The 22610-nt window shown below is 36.1% G+C and overlaps 1 protein-coding gene across 1 annotated transcript in view; it reads left to right on the top strand.

The window, feature by feature from the left end:
- The first annotated feature begins 3272 nt into the window (after positions 1-3272).
- The window catches only part of LOC128558998 (phosphatidylinositol 3-kinase catalytic subunit type 3-like), a 72118-nt gene continuing 52780 nt past the window's right edge, over positions 3273-22610 (top strand). The window contains exons 1-5 of the mRNA XM_053549653.1: positions 3273-3408; positions 13575-13763; positions 19962-20105; positions 20709-20832; positions 21621-21803. Coding sequence (XP_053405628.1) covers positions 3344-3408; positions 13575-13763; positions 19962-20105; positions 20709-20832; positions 21621-21803 — 705 coding nt within the window. The 5' untranslated portion in view covers positions 3273-3343. The remainder of the gene's footprint in view (positions 3409-13574; positions 13764-19961; positions 20106-20708; positions 20833-21620; positions 21804-22610) is intronic.

The following is a 22610-nucleotide window of genomic DNA, read 5'->3' as shown; positions in this document are numbered from 1 at the left end:
GATGCACTTTCACTCTATCTCTGTTATTACTGAATGGATTTGATTCAAACTTAAAATAGTTGTTCAGCATCATCACCCACACTATATGACACAAGCTGCATAACTCTGGCACCAATATTTAATGAATTATGCCCCTTTTTGCTTAGGATATACTTATATAGTGTTTTGATACATTTTATCTTTACCTCTCTTATTAACTTAAGTTGATATTTTTGACATAGACACACGCTATTGTACAATATCTTCATCCACAGTTGGAGTCATTAAACACTCCAGTGACAGCTCTAGTTTCCTCAGATGTGCCCAGTTTCACTATCCAGCATCGAAATAGTCGAGCGCGCTGTCTCCTGTGACAGCTCTTGTTTATTTTCCATCAATATTTATAATCAACATGTAATGTTTTATACCCCCCCCCCCCCCCCCCCCCCCCCAAAAAAAGTAAAAAAATAAATAAAATTCATTTTCTGTTAATTTGATTTTGACTAATGAAATTATTTGCTTCTTTGTAACATTCTCAACATTTTGCCAGATATATTTTTTTGCCGTTCCTCACCACAGACCCTTTCGGTGGGGGATACCAATTCATTGACTTTGCTTGTTTTAGAATTGGGCCAGCAGTTCTTTAAGTCCACTATAGTGACCATACCCTCTGGCAGTCATGTTTATGATAAATCAGAATAATTTGAACACTCTTGATAGAAGGTTACATAAATATGGACCATTTGTATGAAATTATATTACAAATTTGGACAAACTGTTTAGGAGGAGATGCAGTTTGAAGATATTTTTTTTGCTTTTAGCTCTGGTAGCCCCTAACTGTAACCAAGCGGAACCTTTTCACCAACTTTTGTAGAATTAAGACCACTCAAGAAATATCCTTACCAAGTTTCATCAAAATTCATGCAGTGGTTTTGGAGGAGAGGTCATTACAGATACTGTAGATGACCGACACAGGGCGATCATAATAGCTCACCATGAGCACTTTGTGCTCAAGTGATCAGGTGAGCGAGAAAGTCAACATTGGCATTAATTTTATTGACCATTTATTATCATTATCATACATCTATCGCCATTTGTCAGTATTTTCATAAATGTATTAAATCAGGTTTTTACCCAACATGACCCAGATTCGATCATGCCACAGAGATTATCAACATAAACATTCTGACCAAGTTTCATGAAGATAGGGTCATAAATGTGACCTCTAGAGTGTTTAACAAGTGTTCCTTTGATTTTAGCAGGTAGCATAGTTTTAATCCCACATGACCCAGATTCAAACTAACTGACCTAGTTATCATCAAGATAAACATTAATTCTGATCAAGTTTCATGAAGATAGTGTCAGAAATATGGGTTCTAGAGTGTTCACAAGCCTTTACTTTCATTTGAGTGAGCGACCTAGTTTCTGACCTCACATGACCCAGTTTTGAACTTGGCCTAAGGATCATCAAAAATAAACATTCAGACCAAGTTTCATGAAGATAAGGCCATCAGTATGTCCTCTGGAGTGTTAACAAGTTGAGCGAGTGACCTAGTTTTTCTAATCCAAATTATACAGATTCGAATTTTGCCTTGAAATCAGTAAGATGAACATTCTGACCAAGTTTCATTAAGATAGGAATCGTCAAGATAAACATTCTGACTAAGTTTCAGGAAGACAGGTTCATAAATGGGGCCCTTTAGTTTTTTATCCCACAGAACCAAGTTTCAAACTTTACCTACAAATCAGCAAGGTTAACATGGCAAAGTTTCATAAAGATAGGGTCATAAATGTTGCATCTAGATTGTTAAACTTTTCCTTTGATTTGACCGGGTGACGTAGTTTTTGACCCCACTTAACCCAGATTTTTTAGAGGTCAAACATTCTGACCAATTCTCATGAGTTTCAAACTTAAACTGTGGCCTCTAAAATGTTAACAAGATTTTCCTTTGAACTAGCCTCCTGACCTAGTTTTTGACCTCATATGGCACATTTTCAAATTTACCCCAGAAATCATAAAGAAATTTTGACCAATTCTTATGAGTTTCAAACATAAAATTGTGGTATTTAGAATTTTTAACCCCAAATAACCAAACTTGGCCTGGGAATCAAGATAAACATTTTGACCTAGTTTTGTGAAGATAAGGTCTAATGTGGCCTCTATAGTGTTGACAAGCTTTCCTTTGGTTTCACCGGCTGCTTTATACCTCACATGACTAGGGTGAAGTTGGCCTAGAGGTTATCAAGTCAAATATTCTGACCAATTCTCATGAGTTTCAAACTTAAACTGTAGAGTTTCAAATATTTTCCTTTGATCTAGCCTACTGACCTATTTGATCCCACATGACCCAGTACTCTGGAACCCATTGTGGAATATGGCTGGTTCAAGAAAGGGACCAAGATCTTATGGTGATACAACTTGTATGCAAGTTTCGCTACAATCCAATCATTAATGAAACTGCTATTGTGCAGACAAGACCAAAATAGCCAATTTCTGGCCCTTTCAGGTGCCGTAACTCTAAAACTCATGGTGGAATATGGCTGTTTCAAGAAAGGAAATGAGATTTTATGGTGATACAAGTTGTGTGCAAGTTAGGTTTTAATCCAGTCATAAATGAAAAGTTCTGCTATTGTGCAGACAATACCAAAATAGACAATATTTGCCCTTTAATGACCTGTAACTCTAGAACCCATCACATCAGATATGGCTGGTTCAAGAAAGGAACGAAGATCTTACTGCGACATAAGTTGTCTGCAAGTTTGGTTAAAATCAAATTATAATTGAAACCACTATTGTGCAGACAAGAATTTGTTGACAGATACACGATGGATGATGCATGGCTCTTTGGTTCAGGTGAGCTTATAAAAGGAATTGCTTACAGAGTGTGTCACTTAGCATGTCTGTATACAGGTTTATACTGTAAAAGTTTGTGTGCGAAGACTGTTTAGTGTGTACACAAGATATTCACTATTTTTGTGTTGTACAATTTGTTCAATTTTATTGTTATCATATCTTCTTGTATCGTCTATATTGTACTCAAGGTGCAAGTGTAATTAAATGCTTTTTTCTGGTCGCTCTTGTTCTACAATTAATTTTTCCAAGACTGGCATAAACTTAGTCAAATTTTGAGGTCTTCTTTTTTGGGACACTTGTTGTCATAATTTTCATTCCATTGTATAATAAAAGCAGAATTAAGCATGTCATATTTAAAGGAACTTTGGCATCTTGCTTCAGGGGTGGCAGAATGCAATATTTATTCTTAGGTAGTGCACCACGAAATGTGATCAATGACATACGTCACAAGCGTGTGGATCTTATGGAGCACTTCTCGTACTCTCTCGTACCCACTGAGTTCCAAAAGAAATGTCTGAGGGAAGATTTAATTACATATACAGTTGTGAGCTAGAAGAAAACGTCGAAATTAAAATGTGAGCTGAGAAATTAATCGTACTGTTGAAGAAAATTAAGCGGTTTACCATGAAACCTAGTATTAATTATTCGTACACAGTAATTTTCGTACCGGATGTCAAGCTTAATTTGCAAGTGATGTTTTAAAATAAGTATCAGGTTTATGTTCCTAGTTATAATACCGAATGCAATCAAACAGAACATGAGCCTTACTTAGTGGTAACCATTGTAGGGTAGAAGAGCCCTGCCTTGTTCCCTAGACCTAGTCCAACAAATAAATTTGACGCGATCCTAGGAAATATTGAAGTATTTTTTCGTATGGGCAATATCCCCACTCGTGTCAAACACTCGAATGACCAAAATAGTGGAACAATTTCCGATGAAATTTTCATCGCTGCCAAAGTTGAACATGATGTATTTTTAAATGCCAATTAACAGTGATTAATAAGTCATGAATTGGTCATAAAATTGGAAAAAAGAACTTATCACAGACAGACCTTGAAATATGAAAAAGAAAGAAATGCAGAAATTGGAAGGCGAAAAGAACCTGACAATTCCCGATTCCCATCTCTCTTAACACTGGAGAAATCTTCATGTAAACACTGCCTGCCCAGAATTGTAGACTATAGTCACTCCAACACGACATCACATTGCGGATATAAAATTTATGATAAATTCAAATAAAACTTACATGTATTGAAAGGGAATTCAATTGCTAATTGATTTATGTAAAAATTATCAAATAATATCCGAAATTACGAATTTTCTAGTGATTTAAACCTATGTACTGTACTGTATATGATTAACGTTTACTGTGTCTACATGACAATATGCACAAGCGATAAGACCATTAGCTTTACATGACTGTGTACTGTGATTTATCCTCCATTATTTTGGTCCTTCAAAGTTTTGACTTTTAGATTGCTCTGTCACAAATGTAAAACAATCTGAACGTTGAATTATTTTGACTATTTAGTCCCAAGTTTGTTAGACTCTAAGACTGTCGCTGTCACGTCACATCCAAACTTATTCTACATATTTCTGTTAGGTTGTAGGAAATATGTTAGGTTGTAGGAAATATGCAATGAAACCCATTGGGAACATTTTCTTGTATATGTACTATGGATTTGTAATGATTACATTTCTGCCTTTCATCGATTTGGGTTCGAGCCTCACTCGGCGTGTTGAATTCTTCATGTGAGGAAGCAATCCAGCTGGCTTACGGAAGGTCGGTGGTTCTATTCAGGTGCCCGCTCGTGATGAAATAATGTACGGAGGGGCACCTGGGGTCTTCCTCCACCATTAAAGCTGGGAAGTCGCCATATGACCTATCATGTGTCGATGCGACGTTAAATCCAACGAAAAAAACAAAACAAAACATTTCTGATAATGAATTTATGTTGATATTAAAGTATAAAACACTGTAAAGTTGTCTCGCTGACATTTTGGGAAAAAAACATTTTGTGTTTTGTTTCTGCAGTTTAATGTCATCGGTAGTCTGCTTTGTATTGGAAATGGTATGAGGGTAGATTTCTGCTCGCACCTGTTTGCACAAATTTCTGAAGATTTAAGTCTTTTGTTTTAATTTATGAGTTATATTCATCCCATTTGAAGTGTCTACATAAATATATATACTTAATTTATTGGATCAAGTAAGTTTGGCCATTATTTTATGACTTTTTATGCCCCCGGCATCTACTGATGCGGGAGGCATAGAGTAATTGTCCTGTCGGTTCGTTGTCCGTTCGTCCGTCCGTACGAGGTTAACAAAATGGGACCGTTTCGTCTAGCATCAATACCCCTTACTAGAATGATTTGATACTAATGCAGATGTAACCTGTGACCATTCCTCATCTTCAGACATCACCTGACCTCAGTTTGACCTTGACCTTGAACTTGACCTCGTTTTGGACTTAGGTTGCTTTGTATCGACAAGGCTGCCACAGGGGGCATCAAGCGTTTATTGAACGCAGCTCCTTGTTTTATTTATTAACATTTTCATTTTTTCCTAATAGTAAAATACAGATATGTGTAAGGCTTCGGAGGATAACGACTATAAAATAACAGATCATAACATAAGTCATCCCGATAATCCAAATAAGTAAGGCTATTGCCTTGTGAGATTTGTATTAAATTGAACTTGACCAGGACTGACACTGGAAAGTTTCATAAAGGTATTTCTCTAACCAAAAACATGATCTCTCCTTAGTAATACGGCTCCACCTAACTAGCCTAAAATTCTAGTTGTTCATGTTGTACTACATTACATGAGTTAATGAGTTTTAAAGCTCGCATATAGATAGATTATCCTTAAAACAGGTGAGTTATACGAGTTTCAAAATGAGAGTGACTAGTAATATATACAAAATGTAGTCCTGTGCATGTAGTCTAAAGTGCTAGTTGTATGTGAGTCTGATTGTATGACTAGGCATTATAGCCCGGCTTATAATTCATTTGATCTTGCACTTTTTAGCAGAGACAAGCCATGAACATAAAATGATTGAAGGTTATGTCAAATAGAAATCTGGATATGGAACACTGACTTTTTGCACCTTCTCTTGTCAGGGGCAGTGAACTCATACAAAGGATATTTTCAGCAAATTTCTTTTTAAATCATCATATTTCGCTCAAATTTTAATAAAACTGTAAGATTTTTGGGAGTTAAGTGTTTTATGTTAATATCATTCTATTTATAGTAACAAAAGTAGGTTTATTCTCAAGTTTATTCATGTGCAATGACTTCCGTCATTTTGATAAAAATGCTTTTAGTAGGTATATTTTTAGCTCACCTGAGCCAAAGGCTCATGGTGAGCTTTTGTGACCGCTCAATGTCCGTCGTGTGATGTGTGTCGTGTGTCCGTCAACATTTTCTAAAAAAAAACTTCTTGAAAACCACTTGGCAGAATTACACCAAACATCACAGGAATGATCCTCGGGTGGTCTCCTTTCAAAATTGTTCAAAGAATTTAATTCCATGCAGAACTCTGGTTGTCATGGCAACCGAAAGGAAAAACATTAAAAGTCTTCCTTCTAACGCAATTAAAAGGGAGGTAATTACTACATGGAAATAGATTGTGAATATTTGTCGCATTACCATGATTAATGTGCTATTATACTGGTTAGTAACAAGTATCCAGGCACTTATGTTTTTAGATTAAAAGGTTTGTGGTCTAAAAGGAGTAACTGAGTGGATCATTCATGGCGTTTTACTATTAAATAAATTGCACATTCTGACATAGCTGGACTTGAAGAAAGTAGTCAGTCTTTGTTTATTTAAGAAATAAGGAATAATACCTGATGGGGGCGTAGCTTGAGTGATGATATTAATAAAACACATCAGAACGACAAACAATAAAGAGCAAATCACGAAATTCGATATATTATTACGATTCTAACACGTTACGAAGGATTTTAATGTACACCCTTGATGACATCCATCAAAATTAAATGCTCATATTTGCCTATTTCCTATTTTCTGCTGATTTCTTTTCCTGCGCGACTGTATGCCGTCTAATGCTTTGACGTAATAATTGTGATGTCAGGAAAATGTATTGATGTATAATAATACACAATGACTAGGTAGGAAAATGGATTCGGTTGTGTTAGAATCTGCGATAAACAACGGTTGACGTGCGGACCGATAACTTAGCATTTTGAAGTCCATTAATTATGACTTTACCGTAGATACCCATGTATAATGCGCAGTTTTTTTACCCCCGGGACCACCCCCGAATCGTGGGTGCGCATAATACACAGGTATAGACAATTTTCCAACTTCAAAACAAGTTTGTTACCGATGTTCGCCATTTTGGTAAAGGGAAACTACTCCCCGCGCTTACTGTCTCCGCTAAAATCTAAGATTGCCGTTACGTTCCGTAAAAGATCGAATTGTTTATTTTTCTTTCAAACAAAATTAATTTCATATAAATTTAAAAGTATTTTGACGAAAGAAATGTTTATAAATCACAAAAATTATGTTACTAATTAAAGATCGAGAATTATCTTTAACCGAGATCAAACTGTGAACAACATAATTGACACGAGGTGACACGTTGATTGCCGGTAATTACTGGCTTTATGATCGTGACAAAAAGACTATCACACCTTTTGTTATCAGTTTAAATTGAGAAGCTCATGTCATTTTGAAAGATACCATTCCGAAATATTGAATCAGCTGCTATTTATTTATTCAAAATAGTGAATTAAAAAAGGTAAAACAACAAATATAACAATAATTTACTGGTTTTATTTTCGAGAAAACAAAAATCGATAGTACCGTGAGACCGATGCTGCTCTCCGCCGTGGAGATAAAATTTATTACCGGTGTCGATGTAAACTCTACTTTCGTTTTCCATCCACCTCAAAATTGACCAAAAATTTTTATTTTTATTTTTTTTTTTTTTCCCAGGATTTTGGACTAAGATCGGGGGTGCGCATTATACACGGGTGCGCATTATACACGGGTATCTACAGTAATCGTCACATGACATCTGATTTATTTTTCTACCTGGATAAATGAAGCCTAGCAAAATTTTATCGTAATATTTCAATAATCATGTAAGAATAAAAATAAAGAGGGCCGTTGAGTGGTTTTTCACCTGATTTATCACAGTTCAAAACTCAGATGTGCAGAAACTGAACCAATTTGAAAATGTTTTTATATATATAATTAAAATGTGATATTTTTAACAACATAATTTTGATAAAGACATGGGTGTAATATTCTGAGTGAAATATTTCTATAAATCTAACAAAGCTGTTTTACTCTTTGTAACGGCATGATGTGTGTATCATTCTGTATATTTTTACAAACTAACGTAATAAAAGATATACTCAAATGAAAAGTACTAAGTCGCCATTTATTTCTTACGTTAATCAAAGTTTGTTTATATCTGACAGATGGATATTTTTAGATTGAAAGAAAATTGACATTTGAACATAATTTTTTCACACAAACCTTGTAAAGTCTTACAGAGTAATTATTGACCTATTATCCTAAAGGTATATGGCCATAGTGTAAATAAAAATCAGCTTGGAAAAAACATCTTGTTTAGAGGTGCATATTTCAAATGCATCCATGTAGTACATACCAAAATGGAAACTGTTAATTTGCTATTTATATCATATAAGTACAATGTCATTTTTTATTTGTCTTTCTTTAACATTGTTTACACTGATATAGTTTTCCATTACTTTAGCATTTTTTTATAGATAAACTTTTCAACTTTCGGCATTTATTTGTATTAGCATGCATCATCATGAAAGTGTCTTATGACTAGTGTCCAGTGTATTCACAAAAGAATGAAGTTTGTAATCAATCTGACTAAAATACATTTCCTATTAGGCTACGCTTAGGATCTGAGAATGAGCTATTGATAGCCTCGTTCTAAAAACCCATTCGCTAGCCAATCAGAGCTTAACTTACAACATTTTGCAAATCTATAGTTAGCCTTGATTTTTATGCCCCCGAAAGGAGGCATATTAGTTTTCAACTGTCCGTCCGTTCGTTCGTTCGTTAGTTCGTTCATCACGTTAACTTTTTGCATGAAGGCACTTTACTCGCAAACCACTGCACCCAGGACCTTCAAACTACACATTCTGATAGTACTTACTGATTACACGACCCCTACTGACTTTGGGGTCACCAGGTCATAGGTCAAGGTCACCAGGTCAAAGGTCAAGGTGCTGCGGGGGCATTTGTCACCTTTAGTCACAGCTCTTGTTTATATTTACAATTCTTATGTCGTAATGTGACAGATAGCTGGTTAGCTCAGTCTGTAGGCCACTTGCTCTGTAAGGGGTCCCCGGGGTTCTAGCCCTGGATTGACTACACATTACTCTTTGACATTCGAACAAGTTGCTGATTGGTTCAAATAAAAATAGATTTGTGGAAATAAAAATAGCAATATTGAAAATCCAAAATATACAGAGGACGAATGTGAATGGGTAATTCTCGGATCTTCGTTAAGAACATCAAGTACTTTAGTCAGATTGGGCCGTAAGCAATTGTACATCCAAACGTTGTGGTATTTAAAGCCCTGTTTTGGTAAGCCAATTTACTTCGGTAGAACTGTTTATTTCATTTCATCAAACGCAATCGTTATATAGTACTAAGTTGTGTAAAAAAAGCTTATGTTTATCTTACATTCCCTTTCATCAAAAAATAGACTGAGGTTCACATTTGGGTATGAAACATATGGGCGTGTTTAGTTTATAGAGGCCGGTAGTCTTCACAGTGCTTTAAATAAAAACCATGTATTTTATACCAAAATATAAATTTCTAAACCATGATGGTGATGTGTATCTTATAACTACTACTTGAAATCAGGGTTTGCACAGGCCTTGAAAAGTCCTTGAATTCGATGGTAGTCCTTGAAAACTCCTTGAAAATGACAAAAACCCTAAAAAACCTGGAAAAGTACTTGAATTTAGAAAAAAAACTCCTTAAATTTGACCTTTCACTCCTTGAAAATATTCTTTCCGTAACTTTGCTTTGCAAAAAGAATTTAAGGCTTAAAATAAATCAGAGAAAATGAAAATAAATTTGTGAAATTGCAGGATCGGGTCACTCGTATGCTATTATAGTGGTCTACGGCCTCACTTTATCGATATTTACAGAGTGCTATATCGTTTGCATGTTTCCGTTTCTGTTTGAAAAAAATACGGGGAATAATAACTCGCAATTTTTAGCTATTTGCGAGTGTTTCCAGTGAATTAAAATGAGTAAGAAAAATAAACATGTTTACTCAAGTAAGCGGGAGACAAAAGACGAATATAAACAGTGGCTGAAGCCCTATAGAGCAGACAGAACAAAGTGTATTTGTACGTCGTGTGACAAAATTTTGAGGTATCGTTAGTAGGAGTGCGCTAAAAAATCACAAGAAAAGCGTTAAACCTCAGCAAAATAGTGAATCACATCAATCTAATAATCGAATTACGTCATTTTCAAAGGTGTGACAAGTGATGGCTGTTTTATTTTTGCATTACATAATAAAAGTTGTTCAGATTAGGTCGTGGTTTTGAAAAGAATAGTGCTTGAAAAATTGTAAAAAGTCCTTGAAAAGTACTTGAATTTTGTCTCTGATATTCTGTATGAACCATGTGAAATATTCATTCTAATTTTACTTAGTTTGGTAGTTGTACTTCTCGGGAACCATACATCAGATGTATTAATATGCTGTCACAATACAGTTTTCCCATTGGTCACATCCGGTAACATACACATTTACCATACCCCAGTTGTTCCACCTTTAGGTGAAGTCGTAGCAATGGTACATAGGTTTATCGTTTATAATGCAGAAGCAATTTTAACATATACTAATGAGGAAGCCTGTCCAAACAGTAATGTACTTTGTTGACTTAGAAACATATGTAAAAGTACATTTATAAATATTTTATCTACAGTCATACGACAGACTAGCACAGTATGTCATCTGACTGGGGAAATGGAGTTTGATATAAATATGTTAGATCAAACGAAGTTGCCACAGTATATAAGAAAAACATTTAATCAATCATACATTTTTACTCATTAATTTATATAATAGATTTTTCTCATTAATCTATATATCTATATAATAGACAGGGCTCCGGAAATTTTGATAACTCAATCGGTCCGAAACGAAAATCCTGACATCGGCGCTACCCCACCCACCGCATTCCCAATATTACATATTTTGTAAAACGTGATAGGGTAAAGAAATAAGCATGTCATGCATTAAAACTGAGTTACCAGTCACCGCGCGTTACCATACAATGAAGACAGTTATTCAGTGTTATGTGTGATCGTTACTTTGTTTAAATTTCGATGTTTTTCCGAGATAATACGAGGCATTGACACCGTGTGCGTAACTAGTCTAAAAGCCAACGCACGTGACTTCATTACCGTATACACGGCAGATACTTTGTGATGTTTCCTCATTTTCTGACGGAATTCTATAAAATACAATGCGTCAAAGTGAGTTACACGACACATATTCTCTGCTAAACAGCCTCAGTATTTAAAGAATACTCTGCTGCGGACCGAATGTGTACGTTATTTGAACGCTGAGATCGAATTTCCCGCATGTATAGTACCAAAACGTCACGCGGGTTGGCCACGGATATTTCATTTCACTTACGTTGTACTTCAATAAGCAACTACATTTTATAAAGTTATATGTTCTCTTCTGATGTAAACAAAATTTCATTTGAAACGTTTTTTTAAAAGACCGATTTGATAAACAGTGCCACTCCGGTTTTCTTTATCATTCGTGGTTGCCCGTCCATTTTTTTCTTTTTTGTACAGTCGGGTTGCAAAGACGATTTTCTGCATTTGTTTCGACTTGAGCCCCAAAAAATGCATCATGTAATTTTTTCAAATCAAGTAATTATAAAAATTATTTTTATCGGTTTTCCGTGTGATGTCTCATTAAATCAAAGACCTATAATGTACAATTATAGCTCTTTGATTAAATGCAGCGACCATTTGTTTGTTACCGTGATCAAACATAGCCTTTTGAAATAAACCATCCGTCGGATTCTAAATAAAAGAAGTGGATCCCCGTCGAAATGATTTGGATCCAGTCAGAAACGTTAGGAAACCAGTCAAAAATGTTTAATACACCGCAGTCGGCTGTCTGCAAACATTAAAGGATGTGCCGCGCGAGCACTGATTGCGTCACGCGCTAATTACGGACCGATTATCAAAGTGACAATCAGACCGATTGACACTTTTATTGATTATCTGAAGGTGCGACCAACAATTTCCTACTTGGCAGGTGCTCGTGTACTGAGATATAAGACCGAAATATATACTTTTCTCCATTTTTACGGGACCGATTTTTTTCGTTTTTTCACTTCACGAATCGGTCTGAAAAGTCAAAAATCGGTCCAAAACCGACAAACCGGCAAATTTCCGAAGCCCTGATAATAGATTGGATGAGTATCCCGCTCTCTCTCCCCCCCCCCCCACCCCACCCCACCCCCCATGCACACACAACACACCTTTTTTCCAGATATCTCACCTTTATATGCCATCCCTTTCAGTTTATTCATCAATTGAAAAGTATATTTAGTTGAGTACCCCGCGCTCCTACCCCTTGCCCTTGATTTAATGAAAAATGTCCAAAAATGTCCGTCCGCAGTCATTTCTCAGTAAATAGTAAGTAGAATTTCATAAAACTTGAAATAAACATGCACCAACATACTGTGATGATGCCCATCAATTTTGTTTTTGATTAGTCAATTTCCCTAAGAGTTATTGCATAAATATGAACCAACATACTTCGATGATGCCCGTCATTTTTTTTAATTGGTCAATTTTCCTTGGTGTTATTGCCGTTTAATTGTTTAAAAATCTACAGATTTGTACATAACAAATCAACCAATTGGTAGAATTTCATTAAACTTCTTTTATTCTTTTCCATGAACATTTATTATAAACATGTGAAGTTGTGTACCCTTACCTGGTCACCACCTTGCCTTGGTCACAACCCCTTAGGGCTTAGAAGAGGCCCATTGTCAGATAATTGGTATACTTTAAGGTTTGATAAGAGAAAGTTAATTTTCCATCTTTGAAATCAATTTTCTTATTATTAAGTAAATACATGTTCCAGTTTTTTCTTTCAGTTTGATTTTCATTTCTTAAACTTGTTTTAGTCTTTCAATCAAAGGATATGCTTAAATGAGGGGCAATGTTTAGTTCAAAAGAAATCTTTCAACACAGGTGAAGTACTAATCAGTGATTTTTTTTGCCCTTTTGGGAAAAGGTCCGGTACCGGATAAATTGGGAAAAATAGCGGGGTTTTTACTCAGATTGGGAATTTTTACAGTTAATTGATAACATCATTTAGAATGCTTCTTCCTTTAATTCCATGTAAATAGCATCAAACAAACTATTTAAATGGTTAAATCATGGTGAATGTCAATGTAACTAAGTTTTCCTTCTGCAATCATCAAAATGCAAACTTAATTTGGTCATTTGGGGAATTTTTGGATGATAATTGGGAAAAAAGACTGCATTTTTCAGTTGGGAAAAGGTCCTTTTAGGGGTACTTTATAAAGAAGGAAAAAAATCGCTGCTAATAGACAATCCAGACATATGGAAAAAGTTCAGAATAAAAGAAAGTTACTGAAGCTAATACCTGTCATTAAATGATATGATGACAGTGATTCTGATAAGCAACATCCCTTTTACCACTTTCAGAGGGACGTTAGAAGGTGACAGAGACAGACCTAGCTACAATGACCTCCTGAATGATCCCATGTTGCGTTACTCTGGCGTGTACTGTCCAGGATGCTCGGATCTCTACGTGTCATGTCAAGTGTACAGCAATGGAATGCAGATTTCTCTCCCATGCCAGACATCTTACAAAGCTTTCAGTACCAGATGGAAGTAAGCAACTTACAAGAGCCCAAAGCATGACCTTTTTGTATCAGAAATTGAGATTTAAAATTCAAAATTGCCCTTTAATCAATAAACAATTATTGCGTTTTTAGCATACTTGTGTCAAATGCAACACTTGCTCCTACATTTTCAAGTCAATCAAATGAAACTTGGGAATCATCATCAGTGGCAGTTTACATATTTTTGGGAGTTTTATGTCAGATTGTTTTTTTAGCTCACCTGTCACAAAGTGACAAGGTGAGCTTTTGTGATCACGCGGTGTCCGTCGTCCGTCCGTCCGTGCGTGCGTGCGTCAGTCCGTAAACTTTTGCTTGTGACCACTCTAGAGGTCACATTTTTCATGGGATCTTTATGAAAGTTGGTAAGAATGTTCACCTTGATGATATCTAGGTCAAGTTCGAAACTGGGTCACGTGCCGTCAAAAACTAGGTCAGTAGGTCTAAAAATAGAAAAACCTTGTGACCTCTCTAGAGGCCATATATTTCACAAGATCTTCATGAAAATTGGTCAGAACGTTTACCTTGATGATATCTAGGTCAAGTTCGAAACTGGGTCACGTGCCCTCAAAAACTAGGTCAGTAGGTCAAATAATAGAAAAACCTTGTGACCTCTCTAAAGGCCATATTTTTCATGGGATCTGTATGAAAGTTGGTCTGAATGTTCATCTTGATGATATGTAGGTCAAGTTCGAAACTGGGTCACGTGCGGTCAAAAACTAGGTCAGTAGGTCTAAAAATAGAAAAACCTTGTGACCTCTCTAGAGGCCATATATTTCATGAGATCTTCATGAAAATTGGTCAGAATGTTCACCTTGATGATATCTAGGTCAAGTTCGAAAGTGGGTCACGTGCCGTCAAAAACTAGGTCAATAGGTCAAATAATAGAAAAATCTTGTGACCTCTCTAGAGGCCATATTTTTCATGGGATCTGTATGAAAGTTGGTCTGAATGATCATCTTGATGATATCTAGGTCAAGTTTGAAAGTGGGTCACGTGCCATCAAAAACTAGGTCAGTAGGTCAAATAATAGAAAAACCTTGTGACCTCTCTAAAGGCCATATTTTTCATGGGATCTGTATGAAAGTTGGTCTGAATGTTCATCTTGATGATATCTAGGTCAAGTTCGAAACTGGGTCATGTGCGGTCAAAAACTAGGTCAGTTGGTCTAAAAATAGAAAAACCTTGTGACCTCTCTAGAGGCCATATATTTCATGAGATCTTCATGAAAATTGGTCAGAATGTTCACCTTGATGATATCTAGGTCAATTTCGAAAGTGGGTCACGTGCCATCAAAAACTAGGTCAGTAGGTCAAATAATAGAAAAACTTTGTGACCTCTCTAGAGGCCATATTTTTCATGGGATCTGTATGAAAGTTGGTCTGAATGTTCATCTTGATGATATCTAGGTCAAGTTCGAAAGTGGGTCACGTGCCTTCAAAAACTAGGTCAGTAGGTCAAATAATAGAAAAACCTTGTGACCTCTCTAAAGGCCATATTTTTCATGGGATCTATATGAAAGTTGGTTTGAATGTTCATCTTGATGATATCTAGATCAAGTTCGAAACAGGGTCATGTGCGGTCAAAAACTAGGTCAGTAGGTCTAAAAATAGAAAAACCTTGTGACCTCTCTAGAGGCCATACTTGTGAATGGATCTCCATAAAAATTGGTCAGAATGTTCATCTTGATGATATCTAGGTCAAGTTCGAAAGTGGGTCACGTGCCATCAAAAAGTAGGTCAGTAGGTCAAATAATGAAAAAACGTGACCTCTCTAGAGGCCATATTTTTCTTGGGATCTGTATGAAAGTTTGTCTGAATGTTTATCTTGATGATATATAGGTCAAGTTTGAAACTGGGTCAACTGCGATCAAAAACTAGGTCAGTAGGTCTTGAAATAGAAAAACCTTGTGACCTCTCTAGAGGCCATACCCTTGAATGGATCTTCATGAAAATTGGTCAGAATGTTCACCTTGATGATATCTAGGTCGAGTTTGAAACTGGGTCACGTGCCTTATAAAACTAGGTCAGTAGGTCAAATAATAAGAAAACCTTGTGATCTCTCTAGAGGCCATACTTTTCATGGGATCTGTATGAAAGTTGGTCTGAATGTTCATCTTGATGATATCTAGGTCAGGTTTGAAACTGGGTCAACTGCGATCAAAAACTAGGTCAGTAGGTCTAAAATTAGAAAAATCTTTTGACCTCTCTAGAGGCCATATTTTTCAATGGATCTTCATGAAAATTGATCTGAATGTTCACCTTGATGATATCTAGGTCAGTTTCGAATCTGGGTCACGTGCGGTCAAAAACTAGGCCAGTAGGTCTAAAAATAGAAAAACCTTGTGACCTCTCTAGAGGCCATCTTTTTTATGAGATCTTCATGAAAATTAGTGAGAATGTTCACCTTGATATCTAGGTAAAGTTCAAAACAGGGTCACTTACCTTTGAAAACTAGGTCAATAGGTCAAATAATAGAAAAACCTTGTGACCTCTCTAGAGACCATATTTTTCAATGGATCTTCATGAAAATTGGTCAGAATTTTTATCTTGATAATATCTAGGTCAAGTTCAAAACTGGGTCACATGAGCTCAAAAACTAGGTCACTATGTCAGATAATAGAAAAAACGACGTCATACTCAAAACTGGGTCATGTGAGAAGAGGTGAGCGATTCAGGACCATCATGGTCCTCTTGTTATTTTATATTTTTTATCCTCGTTTTGAGGTTATATATTATTCTGTCAAAAATCATCAATGGGAAAGCGTCATACAAGGTTAACAGCTGATTTTTAGCTCGGCTATTCGGAGAATAGTCTAGCTATTCTACTCACCCTGCGTTCAGCATCGGCGTCACACCTCGGTTAAGTTTTTGCATGCAAGTACATACAGCCATCAATTAAAGGCATATAGCTTTGAAACTTATTTTTTCTTTTTCTAGGTCAATTACCAACCTCTCTGGGTCAAGTCCCATAACTCTGACATGTATTTTGAGCAAATTATGCCCCCTTTTGGACTTAGCAAATTCTGGTTAAAGTTTTGTGTGCAAGTACATACAGCTATTTCTAAAAGGCATATAGATTTGAAACTTATTTTTTCTTTTTCTAGATCAATTACCAACCTCACTGGATCAAGTCCCATAACTCTGGCATGTATTTTGGGCAAATTATTGCCCCTTTTGGACTTTGAAAATTTTGGTTAAAGTTATACATACATGTTACTATCTCCAAAACTAATGCAGATATTGATTTGAAACTTCACATGTGTCTTCGGGGTTATAAAACTAGTTGATAGCAGCAAGTCCCATAACTCTGACTTTCATTTTGGCCAAATTATGCCCCCTTTTGGACTTAGAAAATTCTGGTTAAAGTTTTGCGTGCAAGTACATACAGCTATTTCTAAAAGGCATATAGATTTGAAACTTACTTTTTCTTTTTCTAGATCAATTACCAACCTCACTGGGTCAAGACCCATAACTCTGACGTGTTTTTTGAGCAAATTATGCCCCCTTTTAGACTTAGAAAATTTTGGTTAAAGTTTTATATACAAGTTATTATCTCCAAAACTAATTCAGATATTGATTTGAAACTTCACATGTGTCTTCGGGATTATAAAACTAGTTGATAGCAGCAAGTCCCATAACTCTGACCTTCATTTTGGCCAAATTATGCCCCCTTTTGGACTAAGCAAATTCTGGTTAAAGTTTTGCGTGCAAGTACATACAGCAATTTCTAACTTATTTTTTCTTTTTCTAGATCAATTACTAACCTCACTGGATCAAGTCCCATAACTCTGGCATGTATTTTGGGCAAATTATGCCCCCTTTTGGACTTTGAAAATTCTGGTTAAAGTTATACATGCAAGTTTCTATCTCCAAAACTAATGCAGATATTGAATTGAAACTTCACACGTGCCTTCGGGGTTATAAAACTAGTTGATAGCAGCAAGTCCCATAACTGATATGCATTTTGGTCAAATTATTCCCCCTTTTGAACTTAAAACTCTTTTGATATTTAACCTTTTTGGGTAATATTTTCCTGCTTCTGGGACAATATTTCGAATAGTCGAGCTTGGCTGTCTTACGGACAGCTCTTGTTAGAAGTATTTTAATTCTGTAACAGTTGTCGGTTAACCTTACCATTCTCTGAAAGTTTACTTGTCTTTTTTCTCTGCCAGGAAGTTACAACTTCCCCTCATTAATTAGAAATGTGTGTCAAATGCCAAACAACTTTGAAAATACTGCCTCTAATAAAATCATCCTTCTAAGTATGAAACTCTTGATTAGGGGTATTGTAGTTTTCTAATTGGTTAGATAAAAAGCCAGTCTCAGAATACAAGTCTGCCATTGGTCAGTTTAAAAATGAGCCCATATTTGACCAATCAGAATTTGGAGATTTTTAGACTGGTTTTCAAATGTAGTTTTATAATCATATATGTTAAAGTTTTCATTACCTCATCTTTTTTTATCCCCCCGCCAAAGGCGAAGGGGATATTAGAAATGCTCTTCGTCCGTGCGTCCGTCCGCAACGATCTTTGTCCGGAGCATAACTCCAAAAGTACTGGAGGGATTTTCTTCAAACTTCATACACTGATAGAACACATTGGGAGGAAGTGCAGTGTGCAAGAACAATAACTCTACCTAGCCTATTGTTTGAGTTATTCCCCTTTATCATATTTTCTTAAAAAATTTTGTCCGGAGCATAACTCCAAAAAGTACTGGAGGGATTTTCTTCAAACTTCATACACTGATAGAACACATTGGAAGGAAGTGCAATGTGCAAGAACAGTAACTCTACCTTCATCTATTTTTTGAGTTATTCCCCTTTATCATATTTTCTTAAAACATTTTGTCCGGAGCATAACCCCAAAAGTACTGGAGGGATTTTCTTCAAACTTCATACATTGATAGAACACATTGGGAGGAAGTGCAGTGTGCAAGAACAATAACTCTACCTTGCCTATTTTTTGAGTTATTCCCCTTTATCATATTTTCTTAAAAAAATTTGTCCGGAGCATATCTTCTTCATGCATGGAGGGATTTTGATATATCTTGGCACAAATGTTTACCACCACGAGGCGGAGTGTCATGTGCAAGAACCAGGTCCCTAGGTCTAAGGTCAAGGACACACTTAGAGGTCAAAGGATACAAGAATGAAAACCTTGTCGGGAGCATTTCTTCTTCATGCATGGAGGGATTTTGATATAACTTGGCACAAATGTTCACCACCACGAGATGGAGTGTCATACACAAGATCCAGGTCACTAGGTCTAAGGTCAAGGTCACACTTAGACGCCAAAGGTCAGATACAAGAATGACTTCGTCTGAAGCATTTCTTCTTTATGCATGGAGGGATTTTGATGTAACTTGGCACACTTATACACCATCATGAGACGAAGTGTCACGCGCAGTTCCCTTCTTTAGAATTACTTCCCTTTGTTGTTACTTTAAATAGCTTTTATTGTAACTTTTTCATTACTAGTCGTAGGGAAAAATCGAGACCACTTTTCTGTAGTACAACATGCTTGCATAATCCAATTTTGAGGTGTTTTTTGACCAATCTCTACCTGATAAAGATTTTTGTGTGGACTTGCAATTTTTTTTTTTTTTGTAAGATTAACTTCCCTTAGTTGTTACTATAAATAACTTATATTATATATTGACCGTAGGGAAAAAACAAGACCACTTTTCTGTGGTACAACATAGATGTTACTCTCCACTTTTAGGTGATTTTTATTATATATAAGGTATCTTTACCTGGTAAGGAGTTTTTTTGTGGACTTAAAAAAAAAAAGACTTACAACGATTACTAAACAAAATTAACATTCCATTTGCAAATACAGCTGCTAGAGTAAAGAAATTTGCTGCGACGGGCATTTATTGTGACATTCTGGCACTCTTGTTCCCTGTTAGCTTTCCATTCCTTCTTTTTACAGTAGCCATATAGAAAAACATCATAGCTATACTGTTCATGAAAATTAATAAAATTTAACAGTAAACCACCTCACTACTGACTTGTTCTTTCTTCCACATCTTTAAAACCCCCTGATGCGGACCACAACTAAACGGTTCTTCAAAGCTTTCCCCAAAATTAATACTTTCAGACACTAACTTGCCAGGAACTTTAGCCTTCAATTATAATATGCCCGGCGGGGGATTAGCCATGTGTAACATGGCTCTTGTTTTATTTTAAGCTGGAATGAATGGTTGAGACTGCCAATCAAGTACTCTGATTTGCCAAGAGATGCTGTGTTGAGTCTGACAATATGGGATATTTATGGAACAGATAAAGTTATTCCTGTAGGTGGCACCACCATATCAATGTTTGGGAAGAAGGGGTAAGTCTGAGTCAGTCAACCATTCAAATTTATTTTATCTATTTTGTTGGGTTTAACGCCACACCGTGGGTTCGAGCCTCACTTGGGGCGTTGAATTCTTCATGTGAGGAAGCCATCCAGCTGGCTTACGGAAGGTCGGTGGTTCTACCCAGGTGCCCGCTCGTGATGAAATAATGCACGGAGGGGCACCTGGGGTCTTCCTCCACCATTAAAGCTGGAAAGTCGCCATATAACCTATCATGTGTCGGTGCGAGGTTAAATCAAAAAAAAAAAAATTAACGCCACACCGACACAATTATAGGTCAATTAATTCATTCCAAAGTAATTTGTATTCTAGTATGCCCATAAAATGGGACATATTTTGGCATTTCCCAAGGTTGGCAGGATGGCCACCAAGCTTGTCGGCTGTCAGATTTGAGCTATTATCCAACATGACGGTCAGATGACAAAGAAATAGTTACTGAAATTTCTGTTCTTTTCTGAGTATTGCGTTAGTTTTAAAAATGTTTCAGGTATGATTAGCCTTTTCTGAAAGTATACAGAAGTATAGAATACCTGTAATAGTTTGTTTTATTTTATAAATATGTCAGTTTCTTTTTACAGAACATTTCGTCAAGGAATGCATGATTTGAAGGTGTGGCCTGATGTTGAAGCAGACCCAGGGAGTCAGTCAACAACCCCAGGGAAATCCAGAGACAGTGGTGACCAAATGAGCAGATTGGCAAAGGTTCTTCTTTTTTCATTTGTAGAAGTATCTTGCCTCGAATAATTTAGAAAAAAATAAAAGTGGTATTGTTGTGTATTGAAACTGTTATGTTTGGGAACAAGTTCTTATCAGACCCATGACCTTTATTACTGTGCACAGATTTGAGCCTGTGATCCTTGGGTTCCTAACTATTATGTATGTAGTTCTTACCTGTGACTTTAACTTTCATGTACAGTTTTGAACCCTTGACCTTAATTATTATGCCCAATTTTTAAACCTGTGACCTTCATAGCTATTATGCACAGTTATGAACCAGTGAACTTGGTTGCTGTTTAGCACAGTTTTGAACCTGCGGCTCCATAGCTATTATACACAGTTTTGAACCTGTAACCTCCATAGCTGTTATGCATTGTTCTGAACCTGAGACCTCCTTTAAGCTTTTATGCACAGTTTTGAACCTGTGACCTCTATAGCTATTATGCAAAGTTAGGAACCTTCAACTTTAAATATTGTGCGCAGTTTTGAACCTTCAACCATAAATGTTATGAAGAGTTTTGAACCTGTGACCTCAAATATTATGCTTATTATTGAACTTTTGACTTGAAAGATTATTGACAATTTTGAAGATTCAACCTTGAATATTATGCACAGCTTTGAACCCTTAACCTTAAATAACATTAACCTTCACACTTAGATATTATACGAATTTTTGAATCCTCAAATTTAACTATTTCGCACATTTTTGAAACCTTGTTCATAAATATTATGCACAGTCTTAACTCATGCACAGTTTTCTTGGCATGTTATAGTTGAGCAAGCGACACAGAGATGGTCACATGGTAAAGGTGGATTGGTTGGACAGGCTGACGTTCCGGGAGATAGAGATGGTTAATGAACGACAAAAACGTGACTCGAACTTCATGTATCTTATGATAGAATTTCCACATACACACTTCAATGAAATAGAGTATGCTGTAGTTTATTTTGAAAAGGTAGGCAAAAAACATCATTTAAACTATGTTTTAGATTTTTTATGACAGGGGTTTACCCCGATTATGCTATTGCTGGAAAAACCCGTCTTATGAATGAATGCGTAAATTTATACTCTACTTTAATGAAATAGTTCTTAAAAGGGATGCTTTTGTTTCAAGTTAATTCTTCTATTAACCTTTAGCCTGCTAAATTTCTAAAATGGACTGGTCCATCATTCAGTTTGGGCAGTACCATTTATCATTTGAAGGGGTGTTTAGTGAAAATTTACTGACTGAATAGCAAACAGTGCAGACCATGATCAGACTGCATGGATGTGCAGGCTGATCTTGGTCTGCACTGGTCGCAAAGGCAGCATCACTTGCCACCAGCAGGCTAAAAGTTATATTCTTTGACATGCAAGAAAAAGAATTGATCTATCACTAGTTGAATGTGCTGAAGGATATCTGGCTGTCGGTAGAGCCTCGTTACCACCTAAACAGTTACCCACAAAAGCTAGGTATTTCCATCGACACCTTCAACCTGTGAAAGATTCTTATATCCTAGGCATAAAATTTTGTGCTTTTGGCCAGAAATACTTTTCTTGGAGTCGAGTATTAGTTGGGTTCTGATGCTTAAGATTAGGGAAAGGAAATTTATTTTTATTTGTATGGATTGAAGGTTAATAAAATTAGCACTATCAGTGACTGTATCTTTAAGTATCTTTCTAAAGATAAAACATTATCCTAATAAAAATGTCAACACATGAAAAAAGTCCAAATTTTGTTGTAAAATATATATTTGAAATTGAGGACCTATTTTCTCATAGG

This window comes from Mercenaria mercenaria, chromosome 8, assembly GCF_021730395.1.
Source record: "Mercenaria mercenaria strain notata chromosome 8, MADL_Memer_1, whole genome shotgun sequence".
Lineage (NCBI taxonomy): Eukaryota > Metazoa > Mollusca > Bivalvia > Venerida > Veneridae > Mercenaria > Mercenaria mercenaria.
This window is presented reverse-complemented; position numbering and strand designations above follow the sequence as displayed.